At 47.6% G+C, this 24,088-nt stretch overlaps 1 protein-coding gene across 1 annotated transcript in view; it reads left to right on the top strand.

Annotated features, from left to right (window-relative positions):
* Positions 1–13,035, top strand: part of PECAM1 (platelet and endothelial cell adhesion molecule 1) — a 54,988-nt gene extending 41,953 nt beyond the window's left edge. Inside the window, exons 15-16 of the mRNA XM_065897628.1 lie at positions 7,139–7,161; positions 11,992–13,035. Of these exons, the coding sequence (XP_065753700.1) occupies positions 7,139–7,161; positions 11,992–12,021 (53 nt within the window). The 3' untranslated portion in view covers positions 12,022–13,035. The remainder of the gene's footprint in view (positions 1–7,138; positions 7,162–11,991) is intronic.
* The last annotated feature ends 11,053 nt before the right edge of the window (positions 13,036–24,088 follow it).

Raw genomic sequence — 24,088 nt, forward strand, 5'->3', positions numbered from 1 at the left:
AAGCCAGTGTCCTGGAAGCCAAGGGAGTTTCTGTTTTTGAGCGTTTCCCACTCAGCTGCTGCCCAAGGGGAGGAGGCTGCAGGCCTTGGTTGATTCCTCTTTCCTTTTCTTTTTTTTCCTCTGTCAGCCACTCAAAACCATCATAGGGTTGAGGGAGGCTCTATTATTATTCCTGCTCTACAGATGGGGAAATGGGCAGAGGTGAAATAGCTTGTCCTGGTCCCAAGGCCAGTGGTGGCAGAGCAGGGACTGAGTGTGGGGAGCCTGGCTGCAGAGTGACGCACTTCACAAGCCTCATGTTTCCTCTGTGTTGCCAAACCAACTGGTTTCCCCTTTCATCAGCTTAATTAGAGGATGCAACTCTGTCTACTTTAGAAATTAAGAGTAACAGCCTGGTATGGTCTGGGTGAGCCTGGGTGAGTCATGGAGCCTCTCGGGACCTCTGTCACCTTCTCTGTGGAATGAGGGGCATGGGCTCGAATCTGGATCAGGGGTTCTCCAGGTTGGTTACAATACAGGTAGACTGGCCCCACCTCTGATTCAGTAGGTCTAAGTGAGCTGAGAATTTGCATTTCTAACAGATTCCCACATGCTGCTGCTACTGTTCTGGGGACACACTTTCAGAACCATTTTCTAGATGCTCTGAGTTCCCTTCTGACTGTACCACTCTGAGTTCTGCCGTGCTTCTCGTTTGAAGCGGTAGAGTCTTTCTTACTCCCCAGCAATCCTGGAGGGATTGCTCTAGATTGGCCGGCAGAGATAACCCAGAAACACTGTGTGTGTGTGTGTGTGTGTGTGTGTGTGTATGTCTGTATGTGTGTTGAGGGGAGGGTGTGACCCACAATAAAAAGAGGCCCCGTGAGGGTCTCTGGGCTGGTCTGGGAGCCTGCTGAGCGCAGGGCTGAGTCTTATCTGACTTTTCCTTCTTAGGTTTTTGTTCTTCCCCAACTGAGAAACTTCCCCAGTTTCTCAGTTCCCCATCACCTTCCAACGAGCAGCACTTCAGGGCTGGCTATTTTGGGAAATGGCTCACAGGGCGTAGTTCTGGCTCTTAGACCCCCTTGTTCCCCTGAGTGATGCAAAGGAAAACTGCTCCTCTAGATAAGCAAAAGGGCAACAGGCAGGCCTGCCTCCAAGGAGCAACCCCAGGCGGGGCTGGAGAGGGTGTCAGGGGATCTGGTAGGCCATGGGAGGCACCAGGTCTTTGCAATCTTGGCTTTAGGCTCTGAGCTCAGCATTTTTTTTTTAAACCTGTGGTAAAATATATTGGGTTGGCCGAAAAGTTCATTCGGGTTTTCGTAACATGGAAAAACGCAAGCGAACTTCTTGGCCAACCCAACACATAACACTTGCCATTTTAACCATTTTTACATGTACATTTCAGTAACACTGAGTACAATCACATTGTTGTATGATCATCACCACCATCCATCTCCAGAACTTTTTCATCTTTCCAAACTGATACTCCTTACCCATTAAATGATAATTCCCCAGACCCAGCCCCTGGCAACAACGACCGTTCTACTTTGTGTCCCTGTGAACTTGACTACGTTCAGCTGTTTTAATCTGTCAGATCGGGTGGTTGAATGAATGATCTTAAGTTGCTTTCCAGTCATAACATTCAGAGTCTCAGCGTCCTGGCGTTTGGAAGGGATGGTCATTTGTCTATACCTTGGTCACTCCAGACCCAGGCTCTGGAACATGTCTGTGGTGGGTGCGGACTCAGTCCCTTCTAAGAGTCACTCCCCAGGTCCCTTGGCGCCAACCCTAATCCTCTGCCCACCTTTGACTCCACGTTTGCCCTTCAAATCTGAGTTAAGTCCTGGATCTCAGGGGCCATTTTACCGTGTTTCTGCTGCATTTGTGTCAGCCAGAGGCCAGCCTGGGCGGTTCTCTGTACTGCAAACCTCATGGAAAACACCCTTAATAGGAGACCTGGGGGTTGGTCTTGGCTCCGCCCTCATCAGGTTATAAGACTTGGCCCCACCCCCACTGCTATCCCATCAGACGTCAGTTTCCTCACAAGTCCCCACTAAAATTCCCTTGGCCTCAGTGCAGCTGCTGCGGGGTGGACGTGTCAGTGTTCCTCAGGAATGTACGTGGCCCTTGGGTGGATAAGGGCTGTTGTGGACAGGTGGGTTCTATAAAATGAGGAGGGAGGGAGGCATCTCTTCCAACTCATTACCTCCCACTGGGTCTTGACCACAGTCACACACATCTGCTCTTCTGTATTTTTTCATAGTTGAAAATTTATTGGAAAAAAATTTTTTTCTATAAATTTATTTTTGACTGCACGGGGGCTTTCTCTAGTTGGGGCAAAGGGGGGCCACTCCGCGTTGTGGCACGCGGGCTTTTCATTGCGGTGGCTTCTCTCGTTGTGGAGCACGGGCTCTAGGTGCGCGGGCTTCAGTAGTTGTGGCTTGCGGGCTCTAGAGCACAGGCTCAGTAGTTGTGGTGCACGGGCTTAGTTTCTCCGTGGCATGTGGGATCTTCCCGGACCAGGGCTCGAACCTGTGTCCCCTGCATTGGCGGGCAGATTCTTTTTTTTTTTTGTTTTTTATAAATTTATTTTATTTATTTTTTTGCTGTGTTGGGTCTTCATTGCTGCTCCCGGGCTTTCTCTAGTTGCGGCGAGTGGGGGCTAGTCTTCATTACGGTATGCGGGCTTCTCACTGCGGTGGCTTCTCTGGTTGCGGAGCATGGGCTCTAGGCGTGTGGGCTTCAGTATTTGTGGCACGTGGGCTCAGCAGTTGTGGCACGCAGGCTCAGTAGTTGTGGCTCACGGGCTTAGTTGCTCTGCAGCATGTGGGATCTTCCCGGACCAGGGATCGAACCCGTGTCTCCTGCATTGGCAGGCGGATTCTTTTTTTTTTTTCCTCTCACTGTTGCGGCCTTTCCCGTTGCGGAGCACAGGCTCCGGACGCACAGTCTCAGCAGCCATGGCTCACAGGCCCAGCCACTCCGCGGCATGTGGGATCTTCCCAGACCGGGGCACAAACCCGTGTCCCCTGCATCGGCAGGCGGACTCTCAACCACTGCGCCACCAGGGAAGCTCCTGTTGGAAAATTTTAATTCATTATTAATATGTTGTTACAGTAACTCAAGCACAAATGGCATTATGTTGCCTACTCTTAACTATTCCAACACCTGAAATATTCATTTTTAGGAAAATATAAGTACTAATACAGTAGCATACTAGAAAATTTTGATATTAAAGCTTATTTTCCCATTGGAGTTACTTTGCCTTTTTTTTTTTTTTTACATATACATGTATCTATCAGTTTTCAAATTCTTTTCCCATTTATGTTGTTACATAATACTGAGCAGAGTTCCCTGTGCTGCTATTCTATTTTGTTGACATACTGCTGAGCTAACATCTTCCTGTCCCAGCAATTAAGTCACTCTGAGGCGAGGAAACCTCCCGATCTTTGAGCTTTTTCACTTTCCAGCCATTAGATGATTCTTTGCTACACGTTCCCTGCCTGTTAGGGAGGGAAGGAGAGGGATTCTCAGAACTTGGAAGACTTTATCAGAAAGAGACCAAATTGAAGTCAGCCTCAGGAGAAGACAGAGCAAGCCCCAGGGACACTGCCAGAACGGGTGGAGAAAGAGATTTTGCCCCTCACTAAGCTTCAGCTTTCTCAGGGGAATGGAGAAAATGCTGATAATTTCCTCGTAATTTAGATCTGCAAGCTTAGCACTTGGGGTTTTTTAAAGTTCTTGTTTCCTTCTCCTTTATTTGCCTGAGGTTAGGATTTGTCAGCAGTAGCAGCTCTAGTTATGGTTAATGATATGGCTTACCAGAAATGGGAAAATTCGTCTGTTTTTGTGCTCCTCAGTAAGCAGACATGTGGATGATCCTCAGAAGTGAACATTGCAGGAAAGTGATCCAGGTCCCAGTGTGGTACCTTTCTCTCCCAACCCTTAACTAGAGCCCATTTACTCCCACCCACGTGGTTTTGGACTTCACGCAGGGTAGTCTCTTACTCAGCTGAGCCCTCTTGGTTGAGATGGAGGCGGCGTCTTCGCAGGGTTTGTTCATAGCTTGGTGCTCTGGGCTGTGAGCTGACCTGGAGTCAAAGGCGCCCCCCACTCCACCTCTTCCTCCTCTGCCTGGTGCCAACTAATTCAGGGAAAGGTTTGATTCTTTTCCTCCCCCTTGTTCTCTAGTGCTCTCCTAGTGACAGGAGCTAAAAGAGCTAAACCGTAGCTGGGTAGAGAGCCTCTCCGTGAGTCAGCTCATGGTTCTCCGTTGCAACGCTCCTCAGCTTCCCTCAGCCTGCTGGAGCCTGGTGTGAACTGGAATTCCCGGCTAGCCAGGGAAGTGTGTATCTTCACTCTGATTCAGCGATTGATGGCTTTACAGTGCCCCAGCTCGTCCTGAAAGTACTTTATAAAATGGTTTGCAGTTCATCCAAAGCATAACTTACTAACATATATTTACCCCAGTTTTTAAGGCAGGAGAATAAAGCGGTTCATTATAATTAATTAGCAATGCAGTCAAGTTCTTCCCTATGAAAGAACTAAGGTCTAGGATAAGATTTCCACAGTCTAGGGCAGAGGTTCTCAATGCAAGAGACATTTGGCAATGTCTGGAGACAGTTTTGGTTGTCATAATTTGGGGCGGGAGGAGGGGTGCTACTGCATCTAATGGGTGGAGGCCAGGGACGCTGCTAAACATCTTAGAATGCACAGGACAAGCCCCATAACAAAGAATTATCCAGCCCAGAATGTCAGTAGTGCCAGTGTTAAGAAACTCTGGTTTGGAGGAATTCGTTTCCTGTCATTCCTCCAAGACGAGAGCTGGTTTTCCTCCCTAGATGCCCTGTGCCCACCTTGGAGGTATCCTGGGCACATCCCACCCGACAACTAGTGGTTCTGGGGAGGGATGCCAAGTCCTGCTCCAGACACTAACCTATGTCTTTTGGATCAGGCAGGGCCCACCTCCCTCACTCCGCCTCCTTCTTCTGCTTTCTCTTTGCCTGGAATTCAGACTTCTGGGATACTTCTTAAGGGAGCAGAAATCCAGTATACCAAGAGTGGCTGGTCATGGAGACGGGACCAAAGAACAGAGAGGCCCTATGCCATGTCCCCTCTGGGAGGGAGAGAAGAGCACTTTAGGACCTGTCCCCACCCATCCTGCGAGGCCCAGAGCAAACTAGCCTAGTGGGCACTGACAGCCTGCCCCCAGGGTGGCATCTCCTACCTCAGAGTGCAAGGCAGTAAAACTTGCTCCATTAAAAAAATATATGGGGGCTTCCTTGGTGGCGCAGTGGTTAAGAATCCGCCTGCCAATGCAGGGGACATGGGTTCGAGCCCTGGTCCGGGAAGATCCTACATGCCACGGAGAAACTAAGCCCGTGCACCACAACTACTGAGCCCATGTGCCGCAACTACTGGAGCCTGTGCACCTAGAGTCCGTGCTCTGCAACAAGAGAAGCCACTGCGGTGAGAAGCCCACGCACCGCAACAAAGAGTAGCCCCTGGTTGCTGCAACTAGAGAAAAGCCCATACGCAGCAAGGAAGAACCAATACAGCCAACAAATAAATAAATAAATTTATTAAAAAAATATATGGATACTACCTACCAGATTCTGGTACCAAAAAGAAACAAAACAAGTGTGCATAACTTGGAGCTCCATCAGCATTATTAGCATACTTGAATTTTAGTATTCTGTGTCCCTGTTGCTTTAGGAAACACAGCCTGAGGCTCTTGCCCTCCTGTGTCTGATTCCAGAGCCCTTGGGGCTTTGGAGGAATGGGAAGCATGGGATCCTTTGGGTCCTCCCAGGTCAGGTTTGGGCTGGGGGTGGGGTGCTGCCCACAGCCTTACTCAATGTGTGGAAGTTTACACAATGGCTCAACTTCTTGGTCGGGCTGATTCATCCATTTGGCCTTTGACGCCTACCTCTGACCCAGCCAGGACAGAAGGGGGCCCCTTAGGAACTCCTGGACCTGTTCCCTCTAGAGGAGACGCACAATGGAGCTGTGATAAGACAGGGTTTGAGGAGGAAGTAGACTGGTGGAAACAGGATATTTTTAAATTAGAGAAAGAAACAGAAGATTGTGACTCCTGTTGTGACAGTTGGGTCCTGAGACAGCCCAGGATTCAAAGGGACTGGGCTTGAGCTTGGGCGGTACCAAGGCCCCTTGAATTGCCTCTCAAGTAAGACTGAAGATTTGGGAGTGGGGACAGGGTATGACTCTCCACCACCTTTAAGAATAGCAACCAACCCCCAAACCCTCATCTCCCCTTGGGCCTTCCCCAGGCTTCTGTGTCTTCGGAGCCATGTCCATAGTGGGCTATTTGCGGAATCAGCCCCAACATGTAGGCCACTCCCCATTCAGAAACTCTGCTGTTAGTGGGGCCTGGTCCTGTCCAAGAGGCAAATCATAGCCCTCTCTTGCCTCTTGCCGTGAAAATCATTCCTAACTAATGCAGGCGGGGATCACGCACCCTTCGACGCAATGTCTCCTGTTCTCTTCTGGACATTTTCAGAATGTCCAGCCAGTCCCGGCATGCACCCTGGCAGGAAGACTGTGTGGTCTCCGGATAACTGAGATGAGGCTCCCCGGGCCCTGCCCTTCAGACAGCACTTGAACCATATATGCCAAGGGCATTGGCCTTGTTTGTACTTTCTGCTCCATTTGATCCCACTCCTGGGAATAGACAAGCTAGTATGAAATATGGAAATTGCTTTATTCCCAAAGAGGACATTGGCAGCATTATTTAAAATAGCCAAAACTTGGAAAGCACCTCAACTTAAATGTTGACATTTAAGTCAACAGTGGAACCAGAGATAATTTTTACCTGCTTTCTACTTTTCTGTAGTTTTCAGTTTTTTCCCTAAACTAACAGGTGCTATTAATTCTTAAACAACTGTTTAAAATGTTAAACTAGCTGCCCGGGACTTTATATGCTTGTCACATGGAGCTACAGGGCCCAGGGGAAGCTATCTATGGGCAAAAGAGCCATAAACCTGGGGACCCAGTGAGCTTGAGGGTCTGGCGTCTCCTGCACCGCGCCCCCTCCCTCCCTCTTTATTTGCGCAGCTCCTGAGATGTTGGGCGTAGGGGGTGGGGGGAGCCTAACTCATGCTCTGTGTTGCTCACCTCCATGTTATCCTTTGTTTTGCAGATTTCGTGGAAAACAGATATTCCGTAAGTACACATTTCATATGCACTATTTTTTTTTAAAACAGTCCATCGAACAGTGAAATATTTCCAGACTCACCCAGGTTCTGCAGCCCCAACAATGACACCCCTAGACTAGCCTCGTCTGTTTCAGACCAGGAGCCTGGGCTCCTCTGACTAGCCTGGTCATCAGGCTAGCCAGGTTTTCTAGGCCAGCTGTGATTTTGAAATTCTCTCCTACTGTTTCCATCATTATGACTCAGCCCACTTGTGAAGGGAGAGCCTGGAAGTCCCCCGCAGGGTTGGGAATCTAGGGCTCTCAGCTCCAGATGAGCAAAGTCCACATTTCCTCTGAGTCTAGGTCCTTGGAGGTGAGGCAGATTCGGGGGGTGTACTTGGAGAAGAGAAGCGTCCAACAGTCACCCTCACACACCAGGCCCTCTGCTGCAGGGGACACACAAGGTCTTTGATCCAGTGAGGGAATCAGATGAGTTTTCTCGGCTGAGAAAGCAAAGGGATAACAGCTACTCCAGAAGCCATGGAAACAGAGAACAGAGGTGCTTTGTTCTGCCTGGTTAGTGGTCTCTTCACCAAGGAGGGGTCATTTGGATGGGCCATGAGGAATGAGCGGGTTCCAGCAGCGTCCAGGTAGAAAGATCATCAGGTGCAGCGTGAGGGTTGGAGCAGTCTCTAGCAGCTCAGAATGGGAGCAGACGGGGGTGCCGGTGACAAGTGATAGGGGAAAGGTAAGTTAGGGCTTGCTTGGGAAAGACTCGAACACCTCATTATGAAGTTTCATTCTGTAGGAAATAGAGGATTTAGGAAGCTGCCACTTGGCAGATGGGAATGTTTAAAAGAAGTGCAGAGGCCCAAGTTCAAGTTTTGTGAAGACCCATTTTCCCCTATCTTCCTACTCCCGACCTTTTTATGAGCTACCCAGCAGCACAAGAGTTAACTAACTGGGCAGCTAACATCTTAAGAAATGAGGGATTTGTCTGGCAAACTGCTTCTTTAAGGTCTGGGAAGAACTTTCAGCAAGATTGCCGGTAGCCCTTCCAATGGGCCCCCAGCTTCCTTTGTTTTGCCTGAGTCTGAATTCTTATAAAACAGAGAACTCATTATGCCTTTGACAGACAGGAAGCCGCTGACATTCTTTTTATGGAGGAAGGCTATCAATTTAAGGAAAAGAGGAATGAAATGAATGTCTTTTTCTAGCCTAAGCCACCCAGACTCCTGAAATCAGAGACTGTTGCATTGGAAGGAAAAGGGGTCCAATTTATAGATGAGAAAACCAAGTCCTGAATTGGCAGGACAGCTTGACCAGGGTCACCCAGCTTGTTAATAGCAGAGCCAGGACTAGAACCCTAGGTCTCCAGACTCCCCAGCCAGTCCACAACACAAGACTTCCTCCAAGAAGTGATGTCACTGTCCCAGCCATCATGGCGTTGCGAGAGTGAAGTGAGAACTTTGCCCCATGGGCCTTGTGGGTCTCGGATAAAGAGATGTTCTCCCGCTGCAATAATCGTGGCTGTGTCCACCCAAGGCAGGTCTGCTGGACCTGCAGGACTGACTTATTTACTTTTTCTTCAATCCAGATGATCTCTCTGGACAAAGGCTCTGAGCTCTAGGACAGACAGTACTTCCCCTTTCCCCAGAAGCCAGCCCATGGGCCCAGGAGTCTGCTTCCAGAACGCTCCTGAGAGTTCACCCATGGCTGGTCCTGTGCCCCAAAATAATAAGGCCTTTTGGCGGGAGCACAGGGATTCCCAGCCGTTGGGAAAGGCATTTTGAATCTTTAAGGGAATGCGTCTTGTTTATAAAAGAAGCAGGTATAGTTTCCCTAATAATCAGCTGGTGAGGGTCAGGAGAAAATTAATTGAATTGCTCAGCAGGGAAACGGGAGGGGATTTCCTTCCTGAAATCAAACCTGGCGATCATTCCCAGTTGTTTAATGGCCGTTGCTTCTGAAAACATATTGGAGGAAATATCTTAACAATGAGATAGCCACTTAGCCAAATACTAATTTAGTATTGTTCAACTTGCTTCAATGGCGCATTCTGACTTCATTTTTCCTCTGCCATTTTTGCCTTGTTTATAAACCGTGTTGTGGCCCAGGCAGACAGATAACGTGAAAAGAGAACACCCTGTACTTAAAGGGATGAATCTGGACCCGCGTGGGTCTCAGGATCTTGGAAGGGAGGACTTGCCTTCTTACTGACAAAAGGCAATTTCTAGTTACAACTCATCTCCTTCCCTCCCGGGAGCCAGCGGGCAGCTGGACTGCAATGGGAACAGCCCTGGAGTTGGGATCAAGAGACTGGGGCATGAGTTCCAGCTCTCCAGCCAAGCCTAAGCTTCCCCATCTGTAAAATGGAGATGGTGATGGCAACAACAAAAACAGTAATGTCTACCTATTTAAAGACCATCTTCAGGGTTAAGTGAGAAACATGTGTGCAGAGTACTTTGCAGATTGCAAACTATCATATAAAAGCTAATTGGTTATCTATTTTAAAGTTCTTTTCATCAAACACTCTGGCAGCATAAGGCACGGATGGAGAATTTACTTCACTTGGCCCTGAAATGCCCCTGTCACCTGAGGGGAAGGTAGCAGTTGCTTACCCAAAGCACAGGATTCAACCCAAGCCAAGCTTTGACAGGAAGCAGAGAGCCACATTAAAACTTGACTTTTCCCTGATACCTATTTATTAGACATGTCATTTCAGGCAGATTTCCTAACCTCTCGGGGCCTTAGTTTCCTCATTTGTAAATTGGAGGAAATAGAACCCTCTCACTTAGTTGTTGGAAGGATTAAGCTAGCACCTAGCACAGATCTGGTTCACTGGAAGTGCTGGGACGGGTTGCGGGGGGGGGCGCGGGGGAGACATTCTAGAAGCAGGAAGTAGAGATCCCAGGAGCGTTAGAAGCAAAATGACCTTTGAGAGTGTCCACACCATGTTCTGGCCAGAAGTGGGGCAATTTCTTGGCTGTACTTGGTGTCTGACAGTTGGCCTCTGATTTACACACAGGCAAGCACAGCCTTGGATGTGAGCACATTAACCTTAACTTCCAAATCCCCAAGGCCTGGATGACTGTGGCCCAGCCTTTCCCATCTCTGGAGCTGGTCCTGCAGCAGCTCCCCGAGCACTCACTTCCCCTGGGGAGGGGAGCGGAGGTGTCTGGGAAAGGACTTGGTCTGGGGCCTGCAGAAGGCTGGACACCAGGGTCACACACACACACACACACACACACACACACACCCCACCACCCCCAGCTGAGCGGAGGAAGTGGAGCGAGGGTAGCTGCCAGGGCTGGCGGGCCTCCAGCCCCCGGGGGCCAACACAGCTCTCTTGGCCTGCTTGCCTGGGTCTCTCCTGGCAAAGGAGGAGGCAGAGCCTTGGCCTTCCGGCTGGGGCCCCACAGACCTGCATCCTGTTCCGAGAGGCTCCGCAGCCCTGGCAGGACCAGAATGAAACAGGGACTCCATCTCAGCCAACCCTCAGGGAGACAGACAGCCCGGCCATGGCGTTCCCAAGACCTTGGCCAATCCCCACAACTTTTGCTCCTGCCTCCCCCTGAGATCCACCTGCAGCAGGGGGCCCTGTGCTCGCAGAGGGCCCAGAGTCAGGCACTCAGGCAGGTGCTGCCTGCTCTTCCGGACTCACTGCTGCCCAGGGCCCAGTATCTCCCATCATGCTCCACTCTTGCCCCCTTGCTCCATCCATTCATCAAAATCCACCCCACCTCGCTGCCCAGCTAGGGTCCTCTCACCACCTCTCAACTCCTTCTGCAGTTTGTTAGGACCTCTTCCACCTTCTAACTTCATGCTAACATTGTTTGTCAATAATTGATAGGATATAAAATTCTCGGGGGCAGGTTCTTGCATCCTCAGCAGAAATAACAGTGCCTGGGTCAGACGGGGGTCCAGTCACTGATGGGTGTGTAGGGGACACAAATAGCCTGTGGAGCAGTTAGAGAACACTGCAGGGTGGCATCTGGAATTTAAGAAAAAAATTTTTTTTCACTTTTATTGTGGCAAAATAGACACAACATGAAGTTTACCATCTTAACAACTTTTCAGTGTACAATTCAGGGGCATTAATGCGTTCTCATCGTTGTGCAACAATTGCCAAATCCATCCACAGAACTTTTCATTATCCCAGACGCAAACTCTGCACCCATGAAGCCCTGACTTCCTATTTCCCCTTCCACCCAGAATGGCAGCTACCATTCTACTTCCTGTTGCTATGAACTTGGCTCTCCTGGGTACCCCATTTAAGTGGAATCACTTGTTCCTTTTGTGTCTAGCTTATTTCAGTTAGCATAATGTTTTCAGGGTTTATCCACGTTGACATGAATCAGAATTTCATTCCTTTTTAAGGCAGAATCATATAATTTAAGAACATTCAGGTTTGATCATTTGAGTTCAGTCTTTCATTTGTGAAATATAAAAACAAACCTAGAGAAGGTTCACCTCATGTTAGAGGCAGAGCTGGAGCAAGACACCAGGTGTCCCTTAACTTTCCTAGTCTTCCTCTTTTCTAGTCTTCCCCATGTAGTACTCATGGGACCTAGTGCTGGGTTCACAGTGGGTGCTTGATGACATTGGTTGCTAGCCTGATGTGCAACGTGTTTGTGGGGGGAGTAGAGGCTGCAGGCCCTACAGAGCAGGTGTGGAGAGAAGGGAAAAACGAGTGTGGGCAGGAGCTGCCCCACAGGGCAGGGCGTGTCCTCAGATGACAGCACTGCTTTGCAGTTCCTTTGAGACGTGCTTTGTGCAGTGTTTCATATCTTTCCACCAGGCCAGTCTTCAATCCTGAAGGGTGTGACCATAGTGTGTCTTGTCTCTTGTCACTGCAGAGAACGGAAGGCTCCCTTGATGGAACTTAGGACTCCGAGAGCACACGCTCCTCCCTGGGAGGACACCCACATTCTGAGAAGAGCAGATGATTCCTGTATTCCAAGAGTTTTGTGCACTTATTTATGAACCTACCCTGCTCCCACCGAACCACGTGGCAATTCCTCAGGCCAAGTCACCAGTTCTCAAATCCATCTTAACTACATTTATGTTGGGTATAAAGGGCTAACAGAGGGGCTGGTTAATTTCCCACACGGCCCGCCTCCCACCAAGCCGGAGCATCCTCGGGAGTGGCCAGAAGCAGCAGGAGGTTCAGAGTAAACTGGCCACTGAGATATTTTGAAACTTGAATATTTTGTCTTGTACAGAGATCAAGAACTTTTCCAAGTCCCCTCATACACAGAAACCAGTTTCTGTTTTGTAGTCAATCTCTCCTAGCGAACGGCCTGACTTGGGGGCTAGTTTTTCTCTTTGCCTTTGGTCCTTCAAGGGTCTGTGGTTCTGGGCAGTCCTTGTTCCTTGGAAGTACACAGCATGGACCAGACAGCTGCACCCTGTCCCCTCTACCACCTCACCTGCCACAGATGGGAAGACAGAGCTGCTTGGGAGCAACCCCTTTGAGATGCCAGCTTGAAGATGAGGTTCATTCTGTGTAATGCATCAAGTGGAAGTGAAGTTGGGCAAAGCACAGATGTCCTTAAGCTGGTTTCCTATTCCCTTTCTTTCTTTTCCTCTACCATGCTGAAGGCCGAAGGACAGGAACATGATTGCCTCCAGCAAAGATTTTTTTTTACTAGAAAAATGAAATGCCTATTTTTCTTACTAATTTTTTGTTATTTATTCCTTGCTAAAGGAATGGTCTCCCGAGGTCTTCAAATGTTTCTGATGGTGCCCTGAGTGGGTGGATGAGGGGCTGCGGCCATTCTGTGGTGGGGTCGCACTAGCGAGCACACCCAAGCGAGACCACCTCCCTTGTCCTCCTCATTGACACAGCTGCAGGGACCCTGAGGGGTGTTGTATTAAATAAATTTGATCTTTACTCTTCACAGACCTGTGAGATGTCATCTTCTTAGAGGCCACACACGTACAGAATATCTGTTGTGCCTGGGGACTCCTCAGGGCATCCACGGCCACAGAGAACCAAGCAGGTCCCGTCAGCAGGCCAGGACCTCGGTGGCCTTCACTGAAGTCAGAGGTAGTCTGAGTCTCGAACCCTGAGTTATTAATAATCCATCAGCAGGTGCTTCAGTTTGCTTCCTGGCTGAAACCTGCTCGGCTGCTGTTGTCAGATTGAGTGAACAGTAACAGCTGCCCACCCCGCCCCCAAACCAGGATGCCCGGTTAAATTTGAATTCCAGATAAACAGCAAATAATTTTTGAGTATAAGTATGTCCCATGTAACATTTGGGACATACTTATACTGCAAGAGTATTCATTTATCTGAAATTCAAATTTAACTAGGCATCTTATGTTTTAACTGGTAACCCTACTGGCAAAGCCTCCTCCCACCCCTCTAGGCCTCAGGATCCACCCTCCCCCGTGGCCTCAGACCAGACCTCCCTGCCCCACAGGCCAGCACCACCCACTGGACCTGAAGGCAGAGGAGAGCTGCGTGTGTCCTGGGTCTGCGGTGGCAGAAACTTGAAGGAGCCTCTTTGTCTCTTCATCTCTAAGATGAGTTAGACTAACGGTTCTTAACATTTGGAGGGTTTAGATTCCTTTCAAAATATGATGGCAGCTGTAGACACACACACACACACACACACACACACACACACACACACACACACACACACACAATGTTGTATCACAAAGATGCTATACAATTTCCCGGTTTCCAGGGCCATTGACTCAGTGCAGAGACAAAGGATTGGATAATCGCTAACAGCCTTCAAGCCTGATAGTTGTTGTGTCGGTGATTTGGGGTGCACCCCGAGCCCCTGTGTCAACTCCTCAGTCCCTTGCTGCCACCAGAGCAGAGCATTTCTGTGGAAGCTGGGAAGACCCTGTTCATACTGCTTATCACTTATAAATGGAGCATAATTGGGTCTTTATTTTTCCCCTCAGTCTCTATGTCTGAGAAGCAGGCCACACACGCAGGGGTCTTTCTTTCAGTATACATATTTTTTAATTTAAAAAATTTTTTTTATTAATTTATTTATTTTTGGCTGCGTTGGGTCTTCGTTGCTGCGCGCGGGCTTCCTCTAGTTGCGGCGAGCGGGGCTACTCTTTGTTGCGGTGCGCAGGCTTCTCATTGCGGTGGCTTCTCTTGTTGGGGAGCACGGGTTCTAGGCACGTGGGCTTCAGTAGTTGTGGCACACGGGCTCAGTAGTTGTGGCACGCGGACTCTAAGCACAGGCTCAGTAGTTGCGGCGCACGGGCTTAGTTGCTCCGCAGCATGTGGGATCTTCCCGGACCAGGGCTCAAACCCGTGTCCCCTGCATTGGCAGGTGGATTCTTAACCACTGTTCCACCAGGGAAGTCCCTCTTTCACTATATTTAATGGCTGAAACCTCCCAACTCAGGATCCTGGTTCCACTGTCCTAACCTGACGCCATAACCAAACGTCTAAGCCTGAGCTCATCACGTAACAAGGAGGGTCCAGTCACCATTTCCAGGAGAGGAAGGACGTTTTCTTAGCTGTGGAACTTGTTAGTTAGAGCTCCCTCTTGTGTCTTCATGTTGTAATAGCTTATTAGAGCAGAGACCACTTAGAAAAGGCAGAGTGGAAGTTTTTCCCTCTTCTGAGGAGCCACACGAGGTCAGCCACCCATTTCGTGAGCACATACCGAGCGCTCCACCAGCAGAAACTGACTGACTGAACTCTCACTCCGTGACATAGACTCAAGATGGGCAAAGTGATCCCAAGGTCAACATTAATTCATTTATGCAGTGGTTTTCTACCAGGGCGCTTTTAACTCCCAGGGGTCACTGGGCAGCGTCTGGAGACATTTTTTTTTTTTTTTTTTTTTTTTGCGGTACGCGGGCCTCTCACTGTTGTGGCCCCTCCCGCCGCGGAGCACAGGCTCCGGACGCGCAGGCTCAGCGGCCATGGCTCACGGGCCCAGCCGCTCCGCGGCATGCGGGATCCTCCAGGACCGGGGCACGAGCCCGCGTCCCCTGCACCGGCAGGCGGACCCTCAACCACTGCGCCACCCGGGAAGCCCTGGAGACATTTTTATTTGTCACAGTTGGGTGGGGCACGTGGCGGGTAGAAGCCAGGGAGGCCATTAAATACCCTACAATGCACAGGACAAACCCCTATGACAAAGAAGTATCAAGTCCAAAATGCCAACAGTGCCAAGGTTGAGAAGCCCTGCATTGAACCAGCCAGTTTATTCATGTATTTACTCAGCAAGCTTGCATCCATCCACCATGCTCTGTTTTCCCGACACTTGGGAGTAGGAAGATTATAAGAATCACACGGCCCCTGATTTCCTGTACAATCCAGTAGCGATACAGGTGAGTAGAGAGCCAGTTACAACAGTGGGACAAAGGTGGTGATGGAAAAATTCAAAGCCAGTGGGGGCATAGGGAAAGGGCTCCTAACACAGACTTTGGGGGATCAGAGAGAGTGTCCAAGAGGAAGGTGGGTCTAACCAAAGATCTGAGGGCAGGTAGAGGGGAGCAGGTCAAAAAGGTGGGTTGAGGAGCAAGGAGCATGACCAACAATGGGGGGACGTGTGCTAAAACCCTGAGGCAAGGGAGAGGATGGTGTCCCCAATGAATATAAGGAAGACTGCCTGTCAGCCCTATGACCCAATCAGTCCTCTTCAAAAAGCCAGCACTGTCCCCTGGGAATTTCTGCCGGGAATCCCATTGGCCCGACCCAATCTTTGAGAGTCTTAAGAAGAAGGTTGCCGAAAGTTGCTCGGCCAGAACTCACTCCTGAGCACAGTTGTTTTTGAGACTCTGCACCAGTGTCATTAGCATGTTGGAGAGAAAACTTCTGCCATAGGTCAGATTCTGCCCTTGCTCACTCACCGCTCTGAGGCTCAAGTAAGAAGGCGAACTGGAGGGAGGTGGATGCCCAGCGGGACAGTCTCCACAACTGGGGTCCACGGGAGGGTGTGGGTAGGGCATGGTGTCTGTGAACACCCTGAGAGTGGGTGCACAAATTGTGAGAGTACATGATATTCTAGGAGAGAGTCCATAGCTTTTATCAATTCCTCAGAGACATAATCCAAAAGAGGGTTAAGAACTATGAAATAATTAAAAACTCATGTGTTCTCCATATGATTTGATGTCAGTTGAAAACCCAGATAGAGGTCAACCCATTTCTAATCAAAGGGTCTACTTCATGGACAGTTTTAAGTCCAATGTCCCAGGAGGGACTTGGCTTGCCTTGAAAAAAATTGCTCAGAGTAAAGAAATAAATGGTGATTTCAGTGTTCAAAAGAGACAGCCGTCATCTCTCAAAAGTAATAAACTATTAGACTGTTTTGGAATGCCAAAGGAATGGGCAGTAAATATTTTGAAAAGCTTCAGAGTCCAAAGTATTTCTAAAGCCTGAAGTGTCCCTTCATACGCATTTCCTAATTCAATGGGAAATGAATCTTTATTTCAACATAAACTTTAACAATAGAAAAACTATTTCCATGTTCAGAGAGGATGAAAGATGTTGGAAATAAATAAATTCTTAAGGAAAAGTAAAAGGCAGGTTGGAATGGGTGACTGGCTACCAGGGACTCCGTGATCTTGGAGACGTCACACATCCTGGAGCTCTTCTCCTGCAAAAGGAAGCGTATTAGTGTCCTAGGGTTGCCATAGCAGAGCACCACAAACTGTGACTCAAAGCAACAGAAATTTATCCTCCCACAGTTCTGGAGGCCAGAAGTCTGAAATCAAAGTGTCAGCCATGCCAGGATCCCTCCAGAGTCTCAAGGGAAGATTCCTTCCTTGCTTCTTCTAGCTTCTGGTGGTCGCTGGCGATCCTTGGTGTCTCATGGCTTGCACTGCACCACTCTCATCCCTGCCTCTGTCATCACGTGGGCTTCTTCCAGATGCGTGTGTATCTGTGTCTTCCTGTGGCCTTCTCATAAAGAGACCAGTCATTGGATTTAGGGCCCACCCTAATCCAGTATAGCCTCATCTTAACTAATTACATCTGCAAAGACCCTGTTTCCAAAGAAGCTCATGCTCTGATGTTCCAGGTAGACATGAATTTTGGTGGGGGTGAGGGGACACCAATGCACTCCAGAAGGAATTGGACAAGATGACCTCATGTTCTCGCAGCTCTACTTGCCATGTGTATAAGATGTTCCTGTAAATAAAGTACGACAGGACTTCCCTGGTGGCACAGTGGTTAAGAATCCGCCTGCCAATTCAGGGGACACGGGGAACGAGCCCTGGTCTGGGAAGATCCCACGTGCTGCAGAGCAACTAAGCCCGTGCGCCACAGCTACTGAAGCCCGTGTGCCTAGAGCCCGTGCTCCGCAACAAGAGAAGCCACTGTAATGAAAAGCCCACGCACCACAACGAAGAGTAGCCCCTGCTCGCCGCGGCTAGCAAAAGCCCACGTGCAGCGACGAAGGCCCAATGAACCAAAAATAAATAAATAAATATATTTTTTTAAAAAGTATAACAACAATGATTTACCATTAAATAACCATTTTAAAAATTAAGGTAACATTGTTTTATAGTATTATATGTTTCATGCACATACATTTTATTTCAACTTCTGTATATACTACAACGTGCTCACTACCAAAAATTTATTTATTTATTTATTTATTATAAATGTATTTATTTATTATTTATTTTTGGCTGCGTTGGGTCTTCATTGCTGCGCACGGGCTTTCTCTAGTTGCAGCGAATGGGGGCTACTCTTCCTTGAGGTGCACAGGCTTCTCATTGCAGTGGCTTCTCTTGTTGCGGAGCATGGGCTCTAGGCATGCGGGCTCAGTAGTTGTGGCACACGGGCTTAGTTGCTCCACGGCGTGTGGGATCCTCCTGGACCAGGGCTCAAACCCATGTCCCCTGCATTAGCAGGCGGATTCTTAACGACTGCAGCACCAGGGAAGTCCCCACAACCAAAAATTTAGTTTCCAGCCATCACCATATAGTTGACCCCTTTTAACCATTTCACCCTCCCCCCACACCCCTTCCCCTCTGGGAACCACTACTCTGTTCTTTGTATCTACAGCATATCTTTTGAGCTTTCTCAATCTGGTGTTCTTTCACTATGCTCTGTTCTCGTGTATTTCGTGTCTCTGCCTCTGAAAATATTTAGTTTCTTTCTCTAACCTTCTTCCAAGTTCTCTGTGCCTCTCTCATCTCTCATCCTTTCTCTGCTTCCTCTCTCTACTTCTTTTTCTCCTCCAATTCATCTTTTCCTTTTCTCCCCCATCCCCAATCAACTGGCCATAATACAGAACTGAAGTTCGTATTTCTCTTATGTGGATAGATGAGTTTTCTATTCCCAGTTATTTATTTTGAGAGCCAATGCATGGAATCTTTTCTCTCTCTTTAGGAAAAAAACAAAACACCTCCAAAAGCCTGCAAAGTTGTTTTCTGTCTATATCTGACCTTTGGTGGATTATTTTTCCAAGGATTTATTGGATTCACTAGGAAAAGTCCCCAGTCGCTGCCTTACTTCCTCCCAGTCCTGGGATGTGCTGGTTTTCCTGGAACCTCTTGGCACAGGAGGGTCTGGTTTTGTGCCAGAAATTATTCCATTAGTTTCTTGTACAACCAATGCTCTCCTCCTCAGGGCTTGGGTTGTTTGGGCCAGAATTTGCCAAGCAAGGAAACCTCCTACTGTTGGGACTTTGAAGGAGCCCAGGACTGGGTCCTAGAAAAAGGAAAAAGAGTGGATTTTGGTGCCTTCCAAAGTGAGGGCAAACCTCAAGCCGGGATCTGACACCGTCTCAAGAAGCTCTGTCACACCACCAGCCATTCAATAAAAGTACGTATCTCTGAGCCAAGGTGAGTTTGGATTCCAGGTTGCTTCTCCGGCAGGTCAGTTTCAGAACAAGGTGGCAGAAGAAGCTCTTTGAGGTCCTGATTATTTAGAAGCAACATGGAAGAGTTAGACACACGGCAGGCAGGTGGTTATTCCACTGGGTTCCTGTGGCAGAGCCGGTCACTGAGGTGCAGTTTGTTATTAGTTCCCTCCGGGGTCCTTCAGCCCCTGCCACCAGGCACAACTCTAGGAGGTCCAGCCGAGGCCCTGTGTGACCCCAACCCCAAGGAACGTTGTACTTGGAAGGAGCAGAGGTGGAGCAGCAGGCAAAGGAGGGTCCCCCAAACTGGGGAGAGTGAGCTGCCCCTATGATAGAGGCAGCTCCCTCAGGGAAATGTCTCCTGGGCATCCAGGGACGCCAGACACTAGGCTTGGGACTTGCAGCCTCTGCCGAGATCACCTTACACCTCACGTGACACAGAGCCTGAGAAGCCACCTGTCCTCTAGGGACCCTGGGAGCCTGAATCACAGGAGCTTGAGCAGTGACCACAACCAGACTCTCTTCCCTTCCCCCGTTTTCAAGGAGCCACACGGTCCTTCCAGATTCTCATGCAACTCTAGGGAGAGAAGGGATTTGCCAATTGAGGCCAACGTTAAATTTCCCAACAGGCTGGCAGAACGGCGGCCCAGGAACAGATTCAATTTCACTTAATGATAATAAAGTCATGTGATGTTTGTTTCACAGCCAAGTTTGACGTTGATCAGTCAGGCCTTCTACGCAGTGCTTTGCGTTGTGCTCTTTGAGGCTGGTGTGCAGGACGTGAGAGCATAGCTGGTGAGTGAGCCAGCCACTCTGTGGCCTCATCTTATTGGATATTTTTGCAAGAAGTACTTTTTCAGTACCTAAGGTGCGGATCCTGTGCTAGCTTCAGAGGATGCATCAGAGATGCAGACAAACGTGGTCTCTGGGGCTTGTGATTCTTTGCTCATGTTTTTGGTCCTGCTTGTTTAGAGGGAAAGTTGCTAGAATGTCAGATGTTCACAGGAGTGAGCATTTGACACTCTTTCCAGTGTTAAAGGTCTATGCAGGAAGTGGATCCCCAGATCTGGAGAGCTTGGGAATCGTTGCAAAAGGTCTTCAAACGCATGGTGACATATTTTTATCAACCTGAAAATGCAGAAAAGACAAATAATGTCTTTCTTGTTTGTGTGGGAGTCTTTGCAATTTTTTTATGTTAAAGAAGAGTCTTTATACCTGAACAGGTTGAGACCCATTGATTTACTGACAAATTCATCTCTGCATTTGTCAGAGTTCCAGTTGGTGTCTTGAGGTTATGTGACTGTCCAGCCCTTGGTCCACGAGCAAACATAAGTAGGCAAGTGCACGAACACACACGCATGCCTGTGATCACCCATATGCACACATACACGTGCACAGTGCACAGAGAACAAGGATGGCCCAGCCCTGCCCTTGAACAGATCCTGTGCCAAAACCAACACAGGTGCTTCTCTTTGTTTCATGGGAGGTGTTGGCATATGGGGATGTGATATTTAAACCAAAAAGTGAAAATCAAGGCAGCATGGCTCCAAACATATCACCTTTGCTTATCAGAGTTTATTCAACAAACGAGTGCCTGGTTTGTGCAAGGCTCTGCACGTTCCATGGCTGCTTGGAAGAAGCCAAGATAAGCAGATACCTCAAAGAAGCAGGACCCCACAAATAACCAACACAGACTACAAGCCAGTTATAAGCCGACCCAGCCCTCAAAGATGGTGGCCCTCCCCACAATGGTCTGCACACAGCTGGCTCGTTGGCAAACCCAATCCGATCTCTTCTTTCAAGATGGAAGCAACTCATCCATGTAGTTGCAACAGAGGAATCCAGACCATTCAGGCAAAAGTCCAGGGTGTGATTGGAGTAAAATCCAGCCCCCAGAGGCTAACACCACTTGACACATTTCAGGTTCAAGCCCTGGGCCCTCTTATGGCCCAGGGTTGTCAATGTGGCAGAACAAATGCCAAGTGGAGAAAGAATATTCCATGTGTGTGACACATCTGTGATGGGCAGAGGCAGAGATGGTGGGATTCAGTTGAAGACATGGTCACAATATGATTTCAATTTAAAAGTTTTCCTGACAGAAAAAAATGCCTTGAGAAATATCTTAAAGTATTTGATAAGAGATTAATATCCAGAATATATAGAGAACTCCAAAACTCAACAACAAAAAACCAGACAACCCAGTACTAAAATGGGCAAAGGATGTGAATAGATATTTCCGAAAAGGATATACAAATGACCGAGAAGCACATGAAATGATACTCAACATCACTAATCATTGGAGAAATTTGAATCAAAATCACAATGTGAGGGCTTCCCTGGTGGCGCAGTGTTTGAGAGTCCGCCTGCCGATGCAGGGGACATGGGTTTGTGCCCCAGTCCGGGAAGATCCCTCATGCCGCGGAGTGGCTGGGCCCGTGAGCCATGGCCACTGAGCCTGCGCGTCCGGAGCCTGTGCTCCACAACGGGAGAGGCCACAGCAGTGAGAGGCCCGCGTACCACAAAAAAAAAAAAAAAAAAAAAAGTCACAATGAGATACCACTTCACACCCATTAGGATAACTACTATTCAAAAAACAGAAAAGAACAAAAGTTGGTGAGGATGTGGAGAAACTGGAACTGTTGTGCACTGTTGGTGGGAACGTAAAATGGTACAGCTGCTGTGGAAAACAGTATTGTGGTTTCTCAAAAAATTGAAATTAGAATTACCATACAACCCAGCAATTTCACTTCTCGGTAGAGACCCAAAAGAATTGAAAGCAGAATTCAAAGAGATATTTGTACATCTTTATTCACAGCAGCATTGTTCACAATAAGTAAAACATGGAAGCAACGACAGATGAATGGATAACAGAATGTAGTATAGCCATACAGTGGAATATTTTTCAACCTTAAAAAGGAAGGAAGTGCTGACACCTGCTGCATTATGGATGATCCTTGAGGACATTATGCCAAGTGAAATAAGCCAGTCACAAAAGGACAAATATGATAGAATCCTACTTATACGAGGTGCTTATAGTAGTCAAAACCCTAGAGACAGAAAGTAGAAGGGTGGTTGCCGGGAGCTGGATGGCAAGGATTGGGGGTTATTGTTTGATGAATATAGAGTTTCAGTTTTGCAGGCTAAAAAGAGTTACGGAGATGGATGGTGGTGATGACTGATTGCACATTATGAATGTATTAAATACCACTGAACTGTACACTTAAAATGCTTAAGATGGTAAATTTTATGTTATGTGTATTTTACCATGGGGAAATTTTTTTTTTTTTTAATGTTTATTTATTTGGCTGTGTTGGGTCTTAGTTGCGGCATGCGGGACCTTTCGTTGCAGCGCCAGCTTCTCTCTAGTTGTGGCTTGAGGGCTTTAGAGCGCGCAGGCTTAGTTGCCCCAAGGTATGTGGGATCTTAGTTCCCCGACCAGGGATCAAACCCGCATTCCCTGCATTGGAAGGCGGATTCTTAACCACTGGACCACCAGGGAAGTCCCCCAACCAAATTTTTTTTTTAATTGCACCAGGCAGAAAAAAAAAAAATGCCTTGGGAAATCTTTTTTTTTTTCTGATGAAATATTTATAAATTGGTTGTGTAACATAAAACTCTCCCAATAAATACCTCTTGAGAAATTCGTCAATTTTTATACAGATATCACACTAGCAATGAATAGGACAGTATCTCAGTTTTTTTGTCTTTAAACTTTCATAGTTGGAGACAGTTGAACGTATACATTTCGATAGGAAAATTACTACATCCTTACTTCACAGTCATCAAGGAACATATAAATACACAATGAACTTTGAAAAAGTATTTGTACAAAGACCAAGACATGCTCATTTGATCAATCCGATCTCAGTGGAACAATCCACAGTATATAATGCAATGATGTACAAATATCAAAAGAGGAAGTACATTGCTGGGAAAGGAAAGATCCCAGCCACTCTTATCCACGTACAGTATGACACTCATCACATTTCTTGTAGTTGTTTGTTTAGGTGCTTATCTCTGTCATTAGACTGTGAATTATTTTAAAGGGGAAATCTTTAAATAATTTTTAAAGGGGTCTACAAGAAAAAATGTATTATCATTTATTAAAATACATTGGCTAGTATTCACTCACAGGATATTCAGAGGTTTTGTAAAAGAACTGTGTTTTGAAAAAGCATCAGCAGAAAACAGAGCAATTGTCCCTACTTCATGGTGGAGGACAGCTTCCTGGTGGCCAGAGAGGTGAATTTGGTGGATGCCTTTTTTGGATACAGAATACACCCTAGCAAATACTTCATGCAACTTAAAGAAACAGAAGTGGCTTCCCTTCCTGTCCTCTCTGCCCTTGAGCTAGCTGGGCCTTGGGGGTACCCTCTGGGGAAAAAGGATTCCATTTATAGTAGAAACTCAATAAATATCACCGCCCTCCCCCATTGAACATATGAAAGTCTAATCCATGAATTGCCTGTGGTTCAATGTTTATCTAAGATCTGAGACAGCAGATATTTGTAAAAGATATTCCTAGACATGTTTACCTATGCTTTCTCCTAGATTCTCTGGTTTTCATCCTTATTTTCTGGTAGAGCCATCAGAAAAGAACTCACTTGAACCATAAGAGCTATCACGTGATTTTATGTTACGCTCTTAGAATTCCCAGATAAAAGGAGCGCATTCTTCAGTGAGAACTTTGGGGGTTTTGGGGAACGTTAGCCAATTGGGGGCCCACTGGATGTCACACAGAGTTCTCCTGTGCTTATACTCAATGCCTCCCGGAAGTGCGTTCCTGCTGAGTGCTCAGACTTTCTTAGCACAGACAACGAACACTATGCAGCCCCATGTGCTTCCCGTTTAACTTGGCTGCCAAAGAATTCAGAGCCAAATTCTGTACCCCATTAGCATAATTAACTACTGTCAAGGGCCTGTTAAAATCAACTCCCTCTTCCTTTAGATGATATCGCTTCCATCTTGATTCCTGACTGTTCCATTTTATAGGAGTTTATATCATCTTGTTAGCTCTCCAGATCCTTTTTGGAAAAGGCCTAACACAAATAATAAGAATTAACACAGTAGCTTAAAATTTAACTGATAGAAAACAACAGAAACAAATGAAAAGAAAAAAAATTTAACTGATACAAACAAGTCCTGCTTTTAAATT

This window comes from Phocoena phocoena, chromosome 19, assembly GCF_963924675.1.
Source record: "Phocoena phocoena chromosome 19, mPhoPho1.1, whole genome shotgun sequence".
NCBI lineage: Eukaryota > Metazoa > Chordata > Mammalia > Artiodactyla > Phocoenidae > Phocoena > Phocoena phocoena.